Source organism: Argopecten irradians, chromosome 2 (genome assembly GCF_041381155.1).
Source record: "Argopecten irradians isolate NY chromosome 2, Ai_NY, whole genome shotgun sequence".
In the NCBI taxonomy this organism is placed as follows: domain Eukaryota; kingdom Metazoa; phylum Mollusca; class Bivalvia; order Pectinida; family Pectinidae; genus Argopecten; species Argopecten irradians.
In genome coordinates, this window is record NC_091135.1 from 37,371,436 (window position 1) to 37,392,547 (window position 21,112).

General features: G+C 34.8%; 1 protein-coding gene across 10 annotated transcripts in view; it reads left to right on the forward strand.

Moving 5' to 3' along the window:
* LOC138315369 (dynein axonemal heavy chain 5-like) overlaps positions 1–21,112 on the forward strand; it is a 93,237-nt gene that overhangs the window by 65,683 nt on the left and 6,442 nt on the right. For 8 of the 10 annotated variants that reach the window (XM_069256342.1, XM_069256339.1, XM_069256344.1 and 5 more), the window contains 24 exons: positions 3–244; positions 530–670; positions 942–1,188; positions 1,677–1,954; positions 2,216–2,431; positions 2,698–2,928; positions 3,214–3,377; positions 7,440–7,562; positions 9,565–9,634; positions 10,083–10,336; positions 10,629–10,782; positions 11,199–11,363; positions 11,625–11,851; positions 12,525–12,643; positions 12,907–13,355; positions 13,618–13,833; positions 14,584–14,721; positions 15,247–15,374; positions 17,399–17,567; positions 17,974–18,129; positions 18,491–18,829; positions 19,090–19,194; positions 19,674–19,927; positions 20,113–20,303. In XM_069256342.1, the coding sequence (XP_069112443.1) occupies positions 3–244; positions 530–670; positions 942–1,188; positions 1,677–1,954; positions 2,216–2,431; positions 2,698–2,928; positions 3,214–3,377; positions 7,440–7,562; positions 9,565–9,634; positions 10,083–10,336; positions 10,629–10,782; positions 11,199–11,363; positions 11,625–11,851; positions 12,525–12,643; positions 12,907–13,355; positions 13,618–13,833; positions 14,584–14,721; positions 15,247–15,374; positions 17,399–17,567; positions 17,974–18,129; positions 18,491–18,829; positions 19,090–19,194; positions 19,674–19,927; positions 20,113–20,303 (4,776 nt within the window). Of the gene's footprint in view, positions 1–2; positions 245–529; positions 671–941; positions 1,189–1,676; positions 1,955–2,215; positions 2,432–2,697; positions 2,929–3,213; positions 3,378–7,439; positions 7,563–8,001; positions 8,125–9,564; positions 9,635–10,082; positions 10,337–10,628; positions 10,783–11,198; positions 11,364–11,624; positions 11,852–12,524; positions 12,644–12,906; positions 13,356–13,617; positions 13,834–14,583; positions 14,722–15,246; positions 15,375–17,398; positions 17,568–17,973; positions 18,130–18,490; positions 18,830–19,089; positions 19,195–19,673; positions 19,928–20,112; positions 20,304–21,112 lie in introns of all 10 variants that reach the window. The other 2 variants (XM_069256340.1, XM_069256345.1) reach the window with 1 other exon arrangement.

A 21,112-nucleotide genomic window follows, 5' to 3' on the forward strand; every position in this document is an offset into this window, starting at 1 on the left:
AGGTGAACACGTATGGCTTGTTCTGGATGGTCCTGTCGACGCCATTTGGATTGAGAACTTGAACTCTGTGCTTGATGACAATAAGACCTTGACCTTGGCCAATGGTGACCGTATCCAGATGTCACCTACATGTAAGATTATCTTTGAGCCCCACAACATTGACAACGCCTCACCAGCTACTGTGTCCCGTAACGGCATGGTGTTCATGAGTAGCTCTGGTCTCGACTGGAGCCCTATCCTTCAGGTAAATAACATACTTAAGATGTATCCGTTGTGAAGATAAATACTGTTTGACCATCGCATCAATTTAAAAATATGTTATGTTTGATGCAAAGCTGTATACTCATTAATCCTTAATATTTCAGTCTAATTTTGATTTACTTGCAATAATTGACATGGATAGAAATCTAGATGGCAGCAATATTGTCAAAATAAAATTGTTTTGGTTCTACTGAAGAGGGAAGTTTTTAATAATCCAAAAGATAGACACATAGGCATAAAAAATATGCTATTCTCTTTCCTTTGACAGGGCTGGCTCAACAACCGTTCTCTGGCTGAACAAGGCATCATCATGGATCTGTTCGAGCGCAGCTTTAAAACACTTTACCAGTACAGTGTGCAGAACTTTGAATTCAAGATGGATGTACTGGAGGCCTTCGTCATCACACAGGTATGGTTGTCATGGTAACACATTTGATTTTGATTTTTTTTATTTTTTTTTGTTACTTTTAAGAGTTAGGGTCTTATTTCTGGTATGTAATTTTTTCATTTATGAATTAATATCCACAAAATGAAATCTACAATTATACTACCTATAAATTTCTTGTCTAAAATTTTCTAATGTATTTCAATATTGTGTATGGAAAATTTGGGAAATAAAAGAAACTTCATCATGATTAAAGATGTTTATGATCATTGTTTATATTTATTTTGGATGCTAGGCAACCAAGATTCTGACCGGACTGATACCTGTGAAGGACGATAAGGATGCTAACCAGATCACCCCTGCCCACTACGAGAGACTGTATGTATTTACACTTATGTGGAGTATTGGAGCCTTTCTAGAGCTGGACGATCGTGCTAAGTTTGAGGAATATATCCGAGGCAGCGATGACGTCAAACTCGACCTTCCTGCCTGCAGAAGCGATTCTGACGAATCCATGTTTGACTTCTTTGTAAACAATGAAGGTATGAATGAAGATCATAAGGAAAACAAAAATGGTGACATTTATACATGAGTTTTAAAATTATGATATCATGAAACAAGATAAGATAATTTTGAAGTTGGTGACTTCAAGTTTTGGGAGCAACTATTACTTGTTTTAATCAACTTTATGCAAAAAAAAAACAAAACAAAAAACATCCTTAAATATTAATCTAAAAAATGATTGATGTAACATACTGTTGAAAAGGGAATAAAATATTTGTTATGACGTGAAAAGTTGGAATTTGTCAGTAACAACTAAAACATTTCTGTCTTGCTACTTAATCTTTATAATAAAGTTTACTTGATTGTCTCGGATAAAATTAGTACCCAAATTATCTTGAAAAAAATTTCATTTCCAATTGAATTTAGGATAGCTAGGTTAGCAAGTTCTAGAAAATCAAATGGAATTTATATTTATGTAACAAAACTGATGAATGTTTAATTAAGTTGTATAATGTCTGGTTTCTAGGACAGTGGGAACACTGGGAGAAGAAACTTCAGGCCTACGACTACCCGACTGACTCCACTCCCGAGTACAGCAGTATTCTGGTTCCGAACGTAGACAACGTCAGAACCGAGTATCTCATCAGTATCATCGCCAAACAGGACAAAGCTGTGCTGCTGATTGGAGAACAGGGTACCGCCAAAACCGTCATGATCAATGGATTTATGAGCCATTACAATCCTGAGTACCATCTGGCGCAGTCCCTCAACTTCTCTTCTGCCACAACACCCTACATGTTCCAGGTAGGACCACAACTGTAACTTCAAACATGAGATTTTAGGTTCATAGTAATCGAGAGATATTTTGTGGAGACACAGTTATCAAGGTTTCAATATATACCCATCAATGATTCCAGAGGAAAAACAACCTCATTAAAGTTATCATAAGTCCTGTTTTTTCATAGGTTTTCGAGGACAGAATGCTAAATATTTTTGTAATGTATAACAATATTGACTGCTTTTTGATCATTCATAACTTTGACTTAAATTTCTTCCCTTTTCTAGCGAACCATTGAGAGCTATGTTGAGAAGAGGGTTGGTACTACTTATGGACCTACGGCCGGTAAGAAGATGACTGTCTTTATTGACGATATCAACATGCCAACAATCAACGAATGGGGAGATCAGGTGGGCAATGAGATTGTCCGACAGCTGTTCGAGATGAAGGGATTCTACAACTTGGAAAAACCTGGTGACTTTACCAACATTGTCGATGTCCAGGTGAGTTACCTCCCTTTATTTTAGAAGGCCTTTATTTCATTTTCATGATCACCACATTAAAATAGGCTAATTTTGGAATTATGTTTATCAATCTTTTTTAAAATTATTGTATGAAGTAATTATCAAATTTTAACATAAATGAAATATAATGGACTTGATATTCATAATGGTTAATCCCTGTTTATTCAGCCTATCTTAATAAAGATGTAACATGTTGTGTTCTATGACGGAAAGCTAATGACTTAATTCATTAATACTTGTTGTAGTTCATGGCTGCCATGATCCAGCCAGGTGGAGGTCGTAACGACATTCCTCAACGTCTGAAGCGACAGTTCGTCATCATCAACTGTACACTGCCATCCAACTCGTCCATCGACAAGATCTTCAGTGTGATTGGCTGCGGCCACTATGTCTCAGAGCGAGGCTTTACTGAGCCTGTCCGTGATATGGTGAAGAAACTTGTACCCATCACCCGCCGCCTTTGGCAACTCACAAAGGTTTGATATACTCTGAGTGTGTTTTCTTTTTTTACATTCACCCCTGAAAATTCATAATGAACTGTTCCAGGCTGTGTGTCAGCAGAGTTCAAATGTGTCTTCAGGGGTGAATAGGTTAGTGCTAGAAAATGTTATCGAATAGCTTGTACTTTTTTTTGGCATTATCTTTTTTCAAAGTCCTAACTGTGATTTAGAAAATTTAATCTGTGAAATAATAAGCTGTTACAATTTAATTTAATTCTTGTATTTTGACAATTGCAAAATTGTAATTTTTTTTTTTTGCAGATTAAAATGTTGCCAACACCAGCCAAATTTCATTACATCTTCAACTTGAGAGATTTGTCAAGGATCTGGCAGGGTATGATCAACACTATCGACTCAGTGGTCAAGGCCCCAGAGACGGTTCTTCATCTATGGAAACACGAATGCTGTAGAGTCATCGCCGACAGGTAAAATATTCAGGCTCTTGTAGAATAGTGTGGATGATTTAAAGTCAAAGATACAGGAATCTTTTACAAACTGGAAAAAAAAACAAATTAAGAAATTGTTGCACCATGGAAAAACATTCAAAATTCCCTATTGGTATAGTCGGTTATTTTTGGGGTATAATATTTTTGCGATTTTGTAAATCATTGGTCATTGTCTTGTCATAGCCTTGGTCATGAAATTTTGATTAGTGAAATGTTAATAAATGGTTGAAGTGCATATCATACTCTTGAAGCCAAATCCCAAAATTTTGATTTGCAAACATTCAATTTTCTTGTTTTAGGTCGAAATCGCAAAAAAATTGACCTGCAAAATAAGTGTATGGTGTAAAGAAACATGAAATTGATAGGGACATTTAACTCTAGTAAAGCAATATGTTCAACAAGTTATATGTTCATCAATGTGTGATTAATGCTCTATTGCTTTGTTGAACAATTAACATTACTGATATTATGGAATCATTTAAGAAAGTTGAAAGATAATGTTAACATTTTTGTTAGTTTGAGTTAAATAACCTAAGTAAAAATTTAATGACAAGTTAGTTTCTATAAGAGACAGATTTTAAGATTGCACTATGTATTGCATATAATCAAACCTGTCTATAAAGGACACCAGAGGGACATAGTAAATTTTTTTGTTATCAGCAAGTGTCCTTTATATACAGGTGTCAATTATAGCAGGTTCGACTATATATACATTTTTATACCAGCAAATATTGACTGATCTAATTGATCTGATACATCTTCTCTTTTTCTTCATTATTTTGTCTGTAGATCACAAATGGTTTAAAACATTTTAAATAATGATATGTATCCTGGTATTACAGTTAGAACTCTAATGTGCGTGTTGGTAGAAGTTTGTGTTTTGTTCTTATTTGTGGTAAAACATTGACAGGTGTGTTTTTATAAGATCTGTGGTAGAAAGTCGATGTATGTTTTCTTCAGTTTTGTGCCAGTAGATGACTTGTTTGTTCCTTGTCTTTGTGGAAGCTTTTGTTGTCTTGTTGTGGGTTTGATGTTGTGAAATACCAGAAATGTGATATGATAATGAGTCAAGAGAAAATTTGCAAAACTTGAATTTGACATTATGAGATCTTTTCTCATACAAAATGAATATTGCAAAGAAATCATTGTCTAGATACCAGGTGTCTTAATGCAGGTGGTCTTTTTACAGAGGTAGTCTGTTAATTGAGGTGGTCTCTTTACAGAGGTAGTCTTTTAATAGAGGTGGTCTCTTTATACAGTTGGACAGGCTTAATGCAGGTGGTCTTTTTACAGAGGTAGTCTGTTAATTGAGGTGGTCTCTTTACAGAGGTAGTCTTTTAATAGAGGTGGTCTCTTTATACAGTTGGACAGGCATTATACAATCGATCTGAAGTATATAGTCTTTGATGATTATTAAAGTCCAATACCTACTGTTGCAGTTGGAATGTTCTTATTGGGTTCCTGGCTCAGCTGTATGTTGGAATTATGGACGTAATGTCCAGTCTAACCGAGGTCTTTATGTCAGTGACGACACACTTCTTTGCTTTTTGATTGCATGCTTATGTCCTAACATGCAAAAAATAAGATATAATGGAACAGATGTGGTGTTTGGTTGTTCATGGGGAGAAACACTTTCACAATGTCATCTAATGTGCTTAACTTTACTTTTAATAATACTCAGATATATTCAAAAATGTTTTTTTTTTTAAATTGTTACCATTATGAAACAAAGAAAATTAATGCTTTTCATTAATCCAGATTTGAAGTTATATACTTTTTTTTTTACAATTTCCCATTTTGATCAATAATCTTTTACCCATATCAGTATTTGAATAATTGAAAAGTAAGGTTAGAATTGCCTCAGTTATTGAATAGAACTATAAGTTTGATGACATTTTGGGAATGTTGCATGTGATTGGCTCATTACTGTTAATGCTAGCTTTAGTGTTCTATGATACTTTGCATGTGATGAGTGAGGATTTCATGATGTAAACTCATATAATACACAAGTGAACTGTCCACGCCAAGAACTGTAGATAGATGATCTTCAATCCTCACCAATCTGTGCATGCACCCTCATTATATTGATAGCTACAGTCGATAATGCTTTAAAACTCATGGTTACGGCTCAGTAGTTAGTGTTCCAGTCCAGTCAACAGCGAGGTCATTAGTTAGAGTGGAGTTAGTATGCTACTTCTGTTGTCTAGTTTTAGTCCACTTAATTCTACAGACATGCATGGGTCTGTTGTCATTCTGTAAAATTCTGGTAAATAAATCTGGTATAGTAATGTTAGTATCTTTAAGATGTAATCACTCAGATTCTATATAATCTTCTAATTTTGTTAAATATGTTACAAAGTTTCCTGTATAGTAGTTTTTTCAAAATGAAATTAAAGTGATAACTTAATTCTCAGTGTAGTTCAATTAGCTATATGAGCTATTCTGTATTTGCATTTTACAGAATTATCAAATAGGTATTGATTGTGATGTCATATGCGAGCGTAACATGATAGTTTTCAGAGAAAGCAACATAATTTGTGCTCACAAAATAATGACATCACAATATTGATACATGTCCGCAAGGGAGATAACTCAGTAATATGCAAATACAGAATATGACACTGATGATTGGCTAATGTTAGTTCAGTAGTATACCTACACTACTGAGTCTCATTCACTCATCCTTCAATGTTATGTTTGCAAGCAATCTTTCATTTCATATAATGCTTGAAAAAATTTTACTTGAATTAAAATGAAGTTATTTTTTGTGTGTATTAATTATACATGTATATTTGTTTTGGTCAACATTAATGATGTTTGCTGTGAAGCTTTTAAAACTGTGTGTAAAGTTATCAACAAATGTTTTACTGTTTTGAATGTACCATTGCAATCAACAATTAAATACTAGGTTTTTATTTTAAACTAGCATAACTTAGCACTTGCTAGCAATACTTCAAGTAACCAACTTTTCTTTAGTTATTAAATATAAATAGTTCATTAGAAATATTTAGTTTTTCAGGTCATAAAATTAACATCATTCTAAAAAGAAGATAAAGGAATGAATAAATGATTTAATCAAAAATATAAAAGAACAAAAAACTTTGAAAATTGTAGATTGGATTTTTTCTTCTAAATTTTAGACAGAAATTTAGAAAAAATTCATTTATTGTCTAAAAATATTGCAAAAGATTCTAATTGAATTGGTAATGAATTTCAGTGAAATTGTGAAAAGAAATAATTTTTAATTGAATTTGCTTTTTAAAACTCAATGCATTGATTTAAAGACAACTTGAAGGTAAAGTTGGTTACAGCAATCTACAGTGACAGTTTTGCATGTACTGTAACTGAAGAGGATACATCGATTGATGTAAAGGAGTCAAATAGCTCCATGTGCAGCAGTCTGTACCCAGGAAACATGTGGGCACCTAGCTATGCATGTATTATAGTCTGATACACATAAACACATGAACAGAAATGTCTTCAAATCTTGATTTAACAGAACTTGTTATTTACTTTTTCTATTCATTTATAATTTTCAAAAACATAAAGCAAAAAAAAAAAGAAAAAAAAAAGAGAGAGAGAGATACTTATTAAAAGAGTTGAAGATAATTACTAAAAAAAACAATGCTTCATGATTGATGTCCAGCAATGTATGTCAATTTAAAAATTTTGTTGCTGACATTTGCCTAAGAAATCATGGTCAAGGATAAACAAATGTTTTATACTTCAAAAAGAAAAAAAAATGTATTGAATATCTATAATTTTTCTTGAAATTATGAAAAATTCATTTTAACAGATAAGAGGATTTTTCTCGTAAAAAATAATATGTTAATATATAAAAATATAAGAGTCACAGTTGCTCTTTTGTTACAAGATCATTTAGATTTGAAGACATTTCCTGAACATGTGGATGGTGGCTGTTGTACTAGTGTGTACTTTGATGCTATATATATATATATATATAACCATGTATTTTGTCTTGGCAGCCGACTTGTTTCCATAAATTATATATATAATCTTCAAGCATGTCGTCCACTATAGGTTCACAGGAGTAGAGGACTTCAACTGGTTTACAAAAACTATGGGTCGTGTTGTCAGTGAAGAGCTCGGCGAAGCTTATGGAACTTGTGTTGATCCAACTCACTATTTTGTTGACTTTCTAAGGTACAGTTAAGGACCAATCTGATTGGTTCATGGCCATCGCCATGGTGACAAGGCATAGCTAATCCTCTGATTGGTTAATGACCATTGCCATGGTGACAAGGCACCATAGTTGTGGAGGTTTGCACTCAGTTGGTTTTCACTTTCTGCTTGATGTTTTATTTTGCGTTTTAGCCCTTCTTCCCTTTTCCGTCTGTTCTTCCCTTCTACATTTTCCTTTTTTCATTCTTCGCACAAAACAATTTACCAACTTCTCTTAAAATGGCAACAAATGAGACTATTTTTTTTAGTGGAAATTGTGCTTGAAATTTCAGTCATATCAATTGACTTTAATTTAGGAGTCTCCTTTGGTGACCTATATTTAGGAGAAGTTGTCTGCACTTTTACACCATTTATGTTTCCCTAGTAACAATACCCCTCACTAATTTTAACCACAAAACAGGTTTGTCCTTATGGATGACTATCACTGGTTCGAAAAAACTATTCAGCGAATCATCGGCGAAGATCTCGGTGAAGAGTATCTAGAAACTACCAAGGCAACGCCATATTTCATGGATTTCATGAGGTATTGTATGGAAACGCAGTATTTCATAATTGGAAATAAACTTACTGGAGATATTAGCTAATATAGAAAAAAGATAAAGATGAAGATTGTTTAGAAGAAATTACAGGATTTTGGAAAAATCTAGTCTTGACATTAATGAAATCGAAAACCATTGATTTGAAATCTGAAATTATTTTTCTAGCATCTTAGGTTGATATCCTGTATATTTCATCCAAAATGGTCCTTCTGTTGATGACAGAAGTAAAGTGTATAACCATATTATTTTCATTCTAGATGTGAGCTTGGTTTGAACAAGTAGATGCATTACCCATGTATATATGCAGTAGATTTATAAAATCAGTAGAGAGTGATTTTGTTTGTGTTTAATTAGCAAAATATTGTGAAACAAACTGCAAATAATAATTGATACTAATAAGGAAAATAAATAAAAAAAACCTAAAATTTCATAAAGATAGATATCTGACAACTTTATATTATCTTCTTTTTCATAAGATCATAAATTATGTCATACATTTTGACCAAGCTTATGAATCTATCTGCATTTCAAATTAACACGAAAATTTCATCCAGTTTTAACATTTTTTTTCCCATTTCAGGTAAACAAATTTAATTTATTTACTTTTCCCACAAATTTTGTTCTTTCACCTGTAACGATTAACATTTCCTGAGGTTTTGGTACTCATGAAATCAATTTGTAACTCAAGGTCACCTCAAGGTCATTGAAAGATCAATTTGTAACTGAAGGTCACTTGAAGGTCACCAAAAATTCTGCAGCAAGGTCACCTAAAGGGTTACAGAATACCTGTTTTACATAATGAAATAAAAAATTTATGAAATTAAAGATAATTTCTTTGCAAAAGTTGTTAGTAGGATTGTAAAAATTGTCAATAGTTACTTTCTGAATTCCTACAAACAAATAAATTCCAAGAGAGTGGAAATATTATTCTGAATTATTTGATACGCACAACCCTCCTGTTATAATTATAACATTTAATAATATGTAACCTTGTTGTATGTGACCATTAATACTGTCTCCCCAATTATTTTATTTTGTAGCTATTTATTGTATATATATAAACTGAAATATATATTTTGATTTTTATTTCAAATACAAAACAAATTTTTGTTTAGAAAAATTATTTTATCCAATGTTGAATAAATATAAATTTATGTATCAGCACATATCAACTTTATTATATATAAAAAATTGTATACTTTATAGTGCATTGGATGTAAAGAATCTGTTTTGATAGGATTTATGAAAGTTATAGCTATAGAAAAATATATGATATTTTTCTGTCCATAAATAATGGAAAACATATCATGAATTTGTAAACTGCAATTTTTGTGGAGCACTATAATGATGCTTCTTTTGATTCTATGTAAAACTCTCTTTGTGGGGCTAAAAATTATAGCCATGTGTTGATATTAATTCTTTAGGGACGCTGCTGAAGCGACAGGAGATGAACCTGATGATGCTGACTTTGAGGCTCCCAAGATCTATGAAGCGGTAAGACATAGCTTATTAGTCACAAAGCTATATTAATTGGCCTGGTTTTTATGCCCCTACCGTGACGGTATAGAGGGCATATTAATTATTACCTGTATCCATCCCATCCTGTCCTATCACATCTGGCCCTTTCCCAACATCATCGACGGGGGAGGGTGTTCATGTTTTTCAGTCATTTCTAGCTATTGATAATTGTTCCATGTGTATTTGTTGTAAATCAATTAAAATATACTGATATTTGTAAACGTCTGAAACTGTCCAACAGTTAAAGAGATCACTCAAATAAATTTTTCCAAAATTGCAATGATTTGGACCTTGAAATAAGTAATTTTTGTTTTAATATTCAATTTTCAGATATTTTATTGAGAAAACAATATTGAATGCCAATAGGAACATAGACATCAATTATAAATCCTGTCTGATTCTTCACATTCCTTTTTGTATCCAGATTGAGAATTTTGAGCAGTTAGAAGAGAGGCTCCAGATGTTCCTAGCCCAGTACAACGAAGGTATCCGTGGGTCAGGAATGGACTTGGTCTTCTTCAAGGATGCCATGACTCATTTGGTGAAGATTTCTCGTATCATCCGTACTCCAAGAGGTCATGCCCTATTAGTCGGTGTTGGTGGGTCCGGAAAACAGTCTCTTACAAGGCTGGCATCATTTATAGCTGGCTACAAGACATTCCAAATCACACTCACTCGGTAAGTCCCATTTTTATGTATCATTATATGTTGAAATATTTAAATCACTGATTTTGTTTTAGCTGGATGCTGCAAATAAATAATAAACATAATGGAACAAAAAATACTTCCGATAAGGACAATCAGCATGTAATTGGTATTGTAATGTATTGCAAATGTTGTAAATGACCCAGAAAAAATAAAAAAAAACACCAAAAATAAACAACGAAAATAAAAAAAAATTAAAAAAAAATTAAAAATGAATAATTAAATAAAAAAATAAAATTGATCTCTTGTAAAATATTTGTTGTAGGTCATACAACGTGTCCAACTTACTAGAGGACCTGAAGTACCTGTACCGTACCGCTGGTGCCCAGGGCAAAGGTATCACATTCATCTTCACTGACCAAGAGATCAAAGACGAAGGATTCTTAGAATACCTCAACAACGTCCTGTCGTCTGGTGTGGTGAGTAAAGGGATATCACAGTTAACATAGCAACCTCATGTGAAATGGAACTTCCTGGAATTTAAATTGATGACATTGAATTTAAATCATAGCAATGGTATCTTAAAGGATAATTATTATACAGCTGTATTTGCAGAAAAAACATAGCAAACATTTCATGAAAGGAAGCCTTTGTTACAATCTAATGAAACCATAATTTAGACAAAAACAAAGGATAAAAATAGTAATCTTGACAACACCTCTTTAAATTTATAATTGACTGTATTTGCACCATTGTTATCTTGACGACCATATATGGCAGAATAAGCTACTTTCATTATCATAAAATTAAACAGTTATTAAAATCATCTTGAACTCAATGATTGTATATCAGAAAAATTAAAAGAGCTCTAAATACAAATATGTTACACTTGTAGGTGGCTAACCTGTTTGCTCGAGATGAAATGGATGAGATTATGGGAGAATTAATTCCGATCATGAAGAAGGAGTTCCCTCGTCGACCGCCCAGTAATGAGAATCTATATGATTACTATCTGATGAGAGTGAGAATGAACCTTCATGTTGTCCTCTGTTTCTCACCGGTAAGTTTTAGAATTTTTATATATCAATCTTCGTTTCAGAATCTCCAGGATAAACAATTGTCATCTTTCAAAATAGAAACTGAAATTGTTCTTTCATTAGTTTACCAAAAAAGGATGGTGGTTTTCATACAATATCTGAAATAATAAGATAGAATTTCTCATGTTTTCACTTAAGAAGCAATGGAATAATGGAGAAATAGAGAGACGCTATACACCTTTTTAGTATAGGAGTAACCAGAAGACATGTCTTGAATCTTACAGGTTGGAGAAAAGTTCCGAGCACGTTCGCTGAAGTTTCCTGGACTGATTTCCGGATGTACCATGGACTGGTTCCAGCGCTGGCCAAGGGACGCCCTGATCTCCGTGGCCGATCACTTCTTGGCTGAGTTTAAGATTGAATGTACACAGGAGGTCAAAAAACAGATTATACAGTGTATGGGTATTATACACGATGGAGTGGCTGAGAGCTGTGCCAGCTACTTCCAAAGGTACGGGTATATTCTGTGAAACGGAACTTCACTAGTGTATGTACCATGTGATACCAGATAACGTTTGTGCGGGACTAAAATGGAAGGTCTTTGTGATCTTCCCGCTGAAATAGAGCGGGGTATCATCTTTTAGCGTCGACCATTCTATTACCAATAAAACCAATAGTCTTGCACAAACAGTATCAGGTATCATATGTTACATTGTGTATGAAACTGTTGGCTATCAAATCCCTTATGTGAATAGAAAAATGATGTGTGTAAATGTTCTTACTTTGAAAAGTAATTTGAAAACTTGCAGCAGACTTTTTTAATGCTTCAAGTTCCTGATACCTGGTTCCATGGATAATGAACCAGATATGAGATTTAAATTATCAAACATTAAGATATTTTTGACATGAGAGAATATCAGCCACTCACACTGATTAAGATTATATCTTTTATACATTTTAGATGAAATGGGACGGGAAATACAATATTATTTAATACTTGTCCCATCCTGTCTCAATATGATCCATTCTAATTGAATATGGGGGTGGGGATTTAAGCTAACAGACATTCTGCTTAAAATTCTTTTAGAAGAAGGAGGATGTTTTGTAATAATAAGATGGGAGTGTATTTCTAAAGAATGAATTGAATCTTCAGAGAGTTTAATTAAATGAGTTATCTTTTGTAGATACCGACGTTCCACTCATGTGACCCCCAAATCCTACCTATCCTTCATCAACGGCTACAAGACCATCTACACGGACCAGCGCAATGAAATTGGAGAGTTAGCTGACAGAATGAACACAGGTAAGATACCCAATTTTATTTGGAGGAAGTGTCAAAGTTACAATGTTTTTCAAGTTTTATTTCAAACGAAATATCACTACTGTAACTGTGATTCCTTTGTCTTTCTGTCAAGTACTTTTGTTAAATTGTCATTCATGTTTAATCTTGGTGTCACAAGAGAGATTATTGGCGATAAAGGTTCGAAGACTTAGATTGGAACGATGTTTGCTATATTTGCATCTTTCGATCATTTGATAAAATGATTTTTTAATTTCCTTCGCCAGGTCTTGAGAAGCTGATAGAAGCCTCACAGCAGGTAGCTCAGCTTAGTGAGGAACTAGCGGTCAAGGAGAAGGAACTGGCCATCGCCTCAGAGAAGGCAGATAAAGTATTGGCTACTGTAACAGTCAAGGCTCAGGCCGCTGAAAAGGTCAAGGCTCAAGTGAAGAAAGTAAAGGACAAGGCTCAGGCTATTGTAGATGCCATTGAAAAGGATAAGGCCATCGCTGAAGAGAAACTGGAGAAAGCTCGACCTGCTCTGGAGGAAGCTGAGGCGGCCCTTAACACCATCAAGCCTGCTGATATAGCGACCGTGAGAAAGCTTGGCAAACCTCCTCATCTTATCATGAGAATTATGGACAATGTATTGCTCCTCTTCCAGAAAAGAATCGGTTCTGTGGAGATGGATCCAGAGAGACCGTGTGCCAAGCCTTCCTGGAGTGAATCGCTCAAGGTCAGTTTTGGAATGTCAAGGTCGATATCACGAGCTCAATGGGACTATTTCATAGTCAATGTTACTTACACAGAGTAAAGGTCAATTTCAATATCACAAGCTTGATGGGACTATTTCATAGTTTTAACACAAGATCACACTTTATGTAAACTTGATTGACTTTCTCCAGGTTGTTCTTACAGCTTTATGTAAACTTGATTGACTTTCTCCAGGTTGTTCTTACAGCTTTATGTAAACTTGATTAACTTTATTCACGTAACAGTTGATGGCTGGTACCAACTTCCTGCAGACCCTTGTCAATTTTGAGAAGGATAAGATCAACGATGAGACGGTTGAGTTAATGCAGCCGTACCTACAGATGGAGGATTACAACTACGAGACAGCTAAGAGAGTTTGTGGTAACGTTGCTGGTCTCTGCTCTTGGACATTTGCTATGGCTGCTTTCTTTGCCATCAACAAAGAGGTTCTTCCACTTAAGGTAGGTGTCTCTTACCAGGTGTGTCGTACCAGGTGTCACTTACCAGGTATGTCATACCAGGTGCCACTTACTAGGTGTCTTGTACTAGGTGTGTCATACCAGTTGGCTTGTATATGTGTCTTCTACCAGATGTCTCGTACCAGGTATCTCATATGCCACATGTTGGCTGTTGATGTCATAGCCCCACTAACATGAGCTTTGCTGACTCTCACATTCTTGGAGGGATCGAGGCTCACAATAAAATCTCACAATATTAAGAAAAATCCACCCATCTCAAATCTTTTGAACAACTCAAATGCTGTAAATGTATCTTTTTTGGCACAATTAAAATTTAGCATGAAAGCAATCTTGAACAGGTTAGTGCAATGACGAATTTGTGCTTGATAAACAATAAGCAGAAAATCATAGCACAACCATATCTCAGCGCAGAATATCTAAATGCAATACATTAAGATTACCGCTAAGATAATAAAAAATTATATAGCTATACAGTATATATATGCCACTCAAAATCTGCCCTTTGAACAACTTATCGGTAGGTGATTTCCATATTTTACATGTCTAAAAGTTGGCAAACCTGGTCACATGATTACCTACAAGTATGAAGATTTTGTACCGAAAATCGAAGAGAAAGTTTATTTAGAAAATAATCAAACATATTTTGCTCTTCATATGTACAAGATTGATGTATAACATATTTGTCAATGATTAGAGCCGTTTTTATCTCTCTTTTTTTCTTCTTTTTAACAGGCTAATCTTGCAGTCCAGGAGGCCAAATTGAACGTTGCCATGGGAGATCTCAACACAGCTCAAGCTCAGTTGGATGAAAAAGAGGCTGAACTGAAAGAAGTGATGGACATGTACGACGCTGCTATGAAAGAGAAACAGGTTATCATTATTCCTTTAATTACCTTATTGATTAGTTCTCTTTACTGTTATCTAGTACCAGACTTGCTGTCTTAAGATGCTCCACCACTGACAGAGCATAAACGATTCTCATCATTTGAACAATAGATGATGTATTTTTGTGTCTAATTAACACAAAAATATATATAAAATAATTATGTTTGCTTTGGGTTCATGCACAATCAGTACCTCATTCTAACTAGGGCATCGTGCCTTGAAGTTTTCAATATTTTTATGTTGAATTGAAAAAAAGAAGCTAGAACATTTCAATGATGGTAATGGTATAAAGTAAGTAACTTTTGTAACTGAAGAAAAATACTAATCTATCTGCTCTTATTTTGATAGAATAAAATATTACACTTCAATGGTGTAGCAACCTAAATGAAAAATAAAACTGGAAAAATAAAATGTATAGCTACTGGTCTTCAAAACAGTTGGTTTATAATGTAACAATGAAATTCAAATCCTTGGAAACTTCTGCTAAACATTGAATATGGTTCCTTTCAGAAATTGGTGGATGATGCAGAGACATGTCGTAGAAAGATGAACGCGGCTACAGAACTGATCAATGGTCTAGCTGGAGAGAGGAAACGATGGACTGAACAGAGTCAGGAGTTCAAGGCACAGATTGGCAGGTAAGGGCAGATAACTGTTATATTTAACTTAAAGATTAATGGTCAATCTCTCCCAGAGTGCATTGCGGTCCCCACGTTTCACCTCTGTAAACAGCCCTTGAAAATTTCAAGAAATACGTATTTCGGACGCAAACTAAATTCTTTAATATATACAGTGTATTGTAAGTTTCCTTTTGTATCCTTTTCCTGTAAACCACTGTCAGTTCTGACATAATATAATTTGATCATTCAATATCAAGCCAAACAATAATGGATTCTTTTGTGAATGCCCTAGATTAACTTGTAGTAAATAGTCACTATTTGCATACAACGTCCACCGTTTCAAAAAAAAAAATTTACTTTGATTTCATATACAATGGGGCGCAATGTATTAAACAAACTTCATGACGTAATATTCTTTGACCTGAGGTCAGCCGTTGGCCAGTCCCTGAGCCTTTGACAGAGGTGCATGTGGGGACCACAATGAACTGTGGGAGAGATTGAATAATGCTATCAATAAAAACCGACAATTGTAGGTTAGGGGTTAGCTATGGCAGACAACTTTTTCACTCATTTATACTAAGGATAGACAACTCTGCACCGATTTATAGTAAAGGTAGACAATTTATATTAAGGGTAGACAACTCCTAGACAGATTTAAATTAAAGAGAGACAATTCAAGACAATTTATATTAATGGTAGACAACTATAGACCTTTTTTATATTAAGGATACACAAATCTAAACCAGTGATTAACTCAAAAGGTTTGTCTAAAAAGTAATTTTGTCAGATTATGAAGAGATATAGAATTTTTATGCTTACATATATAATCTTTGTTATTTAATATATAATATCTTTAGCTTCAGTAATTTATTTTGATTTCCTCTGAATCTTTATTTAGTTCTATATCGCGGTACAGTACCAACTTGTTGTATACCTTGATCTGTCACATCGTTAGAATGGAAGTATCACATTGATGTTTAAAAGACCTATTTGCATGTACATTCATTGTTATCTGTACTTTATCAAGGAGATTTTTTTTATCTTGGTTACAACCTGTCATTTGACCTTGATTACAACCTGTCATTTGACCTTGATTACAACTTGTCATTTGACCTTGATTACAACTTGTCATTTGACCTTGATCACAACCTGTCATTTGACCATGAACACAACCTGTCATTTGACCTTGATCACAATTTGTCATTTGACCTTGATCACAACCTGTCATTTGACCTTGAACACAACCTGTCTGTTGACCTTGATCACAATCTGTCATTTGACCTTGATCACAACCTGTCATTAGACCTTTGACCTTGATCACAAAAATTTGTCATACCTTGATATGTGCTCACATTTCGTTTGACATTGTACATGTATATCAGTAGAGGGGTTTTGAGAAGCCACACCAGCGTAGGTCAAGTTTGATATACCATGGATTTCTCCTAATGTTTGGTGATTGTGACGTCACAAAAATCATTGGAAAATTGGACTAATCAAATAAATCGTCCTTCACCCACATCGTTTAAGTACCTCAAAGTTGATGTATTGGTCTATTTCACAAAGACGTCATGTGAACTTTTTTATCTTGATCACACATGTACTTGTAATTTGATCTTCATCTTCATATTTCCATTGCATGTATAATCATCTATAAGTTTTGTAACTTACTCAATGTTTTTTTGTCAATTTTAGTTATAATTCCATTGAACCGTATCGCATTTATCATTACCATCCATAACATTAATTATCTTAAAACATATATATATATATATAGAAAAATCGAGAAGACTTAGGTTTGATAATACTTTAAACCTTCCTTCCTTGTGATATTTTCTTGTAAATATTTACAAGTAGCTTGACCAGTATTGATACCAACTAATCCAATCAATTTCCTTTACTTTCCTTTTATTTTTCTGACTAATGTATTTATTTTTCTGACTAATGTATTTATTTTTCTGACTAATGTATTTCTCACTAAGTGATACCAGGTTAGTTATGATATTCTACCCTGGTATTTACTGAGATGTGTGTTTATGTAACAGACTTGTTGGTGATGTCTTGGTATGTACCGCCTTCCTGTCCTACTCTGGACCCTTCAACCAAGATTACCGTATGGTCCTCAACAAAAACTGGTTCAAGGAACTCAAGACTAGGAAGATTCCATTCACGCTTAACCTAAACGTCATAGACATGCTTACTGACCCAACTACAGTAAGTATTGATGTAGACATGTTTCCTAAACAAATATAACCGGGTATTTTCACTGGCCCAAATCTTCAGAATTTGGACCTAAAATTAGAAAATTATTTTTGCAAATCAAAATTTTGCAATTTGGCTTGAAGTGTATATAAATATATAATTTAACCAATTCTTGAAATATAACACAGATAAAAAAATTGCGGCCAAGGTAATGGCCTGCAAAATGTGGTAAATATCATTCCATAAAAAAAACCTGTTTGGAGGTAGTTATTAAGACACATTTTACTGGTATGTCTTCATTCTCGGCCCGATTGTAAAATGTAAAAAATTGATATATATATATATTTTTGGGCTTCATATTTTGCCATTTTATATTTTTGGTGGAACAATTAAATATATCTATCTTTATTCCTGCCAGGTTGGAGAATGGAATCTTCAGGGCCTTCCTAATGATGAGTTGTCCACACAGAACGGTATTATTGTAACAAAGGCAGCCCGTTTCCCACTGCTGATAGATCCACAAGGCCAGGGCAAGAACTGGATCAAGTCCCGGGAGAGCAAGAATGAACTACAGGTAAGCAGCCTGGCTAGGTTGCTCTGGGGTGGGGTGAGGTCACAAAAGGGTTTCAGGTTCAAGGCATGAAATAAACCACAAGTAATAGGTAATCAGAAGATGATTTAGTTAGTTAGTTACTGGTTTACCAACTCCATGATTATGCCTATTGCTAAGTTTTGTTGCATGGACTGAAATAAATCAGTATTCACGGCATCATCTGGGCATGAAAATCTTCTTGAAATAAAGCATAATTTTTGAAAGAAATAATAATTTTTTTGATAAATTAGTGATGATATTTATTTTAGTTTTATAAACAAAAGTTTTGTTCTAGTAAACATATCATTATCCTGTGTTTATTTGGTGATGTTCCTTATGACAGATTACAGCACTCAACCACAAGTACTTCCGTACCCATCTTGAAGACTCAATGTCCTTGGGACGACCTCTACTGATTGAGGACATCGGAGAGGACCTTGACCCAGCCTTGGACAATGTTCTTGAGAAGAACTTCATCAAGGTCGGCTCAACACTGAAGGTGAAGGTCGGAGACAAAGAGTGTGACATCATGAAGGGCTTCACCCTGTACCTCACCACCAAACTTGGTAACCCATCCTACACACCCGAGGTCTCTGCTCGGTCATCCATTATCGACTTCACCGTCACAATGAAGGGACTGGAAGACCAGTTGCTGGGACGTGTCATCTTAACAGAGAAGGCCGTAAGTACCATATAAGGCTCATACAGGGATTCTTTTGTCTACTATGTACCCTGATTATACTTACATCCTCTTTTTCCAGATATTTTGTCCAAAACAGTTCTATGAATCTTGTGTCTAATTTCGTCCTTGATTATTTTGACATTATATGTTTCCCTTTATCATTGTTCAAAATATTTTGTTAACTATTGTAAAATTTATGCTTCAAGTTTTAAAATTACAAAGGTTCCATAGACTGTAAATTTGAATTTTCTGTTATGTAGGAACTGGAATCCGAGAGAGTGAAATTGATGGAGGATGTACAAGCTAACAAGAAAAAGATGAAGGAACTTGAAGACAATCTTCTCTTCCGACTCACCAGTACCAAGGTCAGTCACGGTCATGGTTAAAGGTCACATGTCATTATCAGTTATACTCACCATTCAAGGTCATTGAATATCAGTCACGTCAAGGTCATTTTTTTTTATAGTTAGCTCGCCAATTCGAAGAATAGGGGGAGCTAATGTTGTCACCCCGGCGTTGGCGTCCCATTTCACATTAAAGTTTTTGAGCAAGTTTCTATTTATTAAATGTTTATGATTTGAATACGTGAACATCAACTTCTTCTGAATCGGCGAGCTTTGCTGTTCTCCAACAGCTCTTGTTTTGGCTGTACAAATCACCAGAGTGTTTGAACAAGCAACTGGCAATATTATTAGTTACTAATAAATCAAGATAATACATGGTGTCATCAGTTTATCACCCTGCAGAACTCCTCATGGTTATAAATAGATTTATCTTACAGATGGTAAAATCACATAATCTTTTGATTTATATCAAGTATATAATTTTATAAACTGCATTGTAGGGATCCTTGGTAGATGATGAGGACTTGATCAACGTGTTGAATGTAACCAAGACAACCTCCATCGAGGTCAGTCAGAAGCTTCAGACAGCCGCCGAAACTGAAATCAAGATCACCTCGGCTCGTGAAGAGTTCCGACCTGTTGCTGCTCGTGGCTCCATCCTGTATTTCCTGATTGTGGAGATGGGATTGGTGAACTGCATGTACCAGACTTCCCTCAAACAGTTCCTTCACCTGTTTGATCTCTCCATGGCAAAGTGAGAAGTACTTCCTGGGTCAAAGATTGTTTAATAGAAAGCCATTCAGGTTAAAGGTCATATAAAAAGTTCATTGAACTTTTGCATGTCCGATTTGAAGTTGTGAAAGAACTTTTATCAGAATATCCAAAATAGGTCTCATTAATCTCCCATCACATATTAAAACTACTATTTTATATTCATAGGTCTCAGAAATCTCCCATCACTCAGAAACGTATCACCAACATCATCGAGTACATGACCTTCGAGGTGTTTAAATATGCCTCCCGTGGATTGTATGAGACAGACAAGAACACATTCACTCTGCTGCTCGCCCTCAAGATCGATCTGGCTGCCGGCAAAATAAAGCATGAAGAGTTCCTTACTCTCATTAAAGGTGCGACAACTCTTTCAGACTGATTAAAGGTTGATTTTATGATTAAAGGATAATTATGGGATATATTCCTATTTTAAGACAAGAGGCCCAGAGGGCCTGTATCGCTCACCTGGTTTTTTGTTAGTAATTATCACAAGACTCTGACAATTAGAAAAACAAGCAAAATTGACTCCCAAAGTTTAATTTTGAATCACAACCATACAATGATGCTATTGATACCATACAAATATGCTATCCAATACATAGGTTCAGAGACAAAGTAATTTATATGAAAGTAGTAGCCTAATTGACCTTTTTGACCTTGCATCTATTGCCGTCTAAGGCCCCGGGGGTCAGCCCTATCATTTGTACAATTTCAAATCCCAGCCCTATAAGGATGCTACCATTGCATTATAAGTGCTCTTCCATTCTTAGTTGCAGAGAAGAAGTTGTTTATATGGAAATAGGCAAATTAACCCCTTTTGACCCCACCCTTCAGGCCCCCAGGGGGTCAGCCCCATCATTTGCACAATTTGGAATCCAAACCCTATAAGGATGTAACCATTGAGCGTAATCCCATGTTAAGTTGCAGAGAAAAAGTCATTTATATGAAAATTTACCACTTTTGACCCCGCCCCTCAGGCCCCCAGGGGTCAGCCCTATCATTTAAATAATTTGGAATCCCCACCCTAATAAGGTGTACTATTGTATTATGGTTGCCATGCTCATGTATAGGGTGCTATACCATGCTTAGTTTCAGAGAAGAAGTCATTTATATGGAAATAGCCAAATTAGCCCCTTTTGACCCCGCCCCTCAGGCCCCCGGGGGG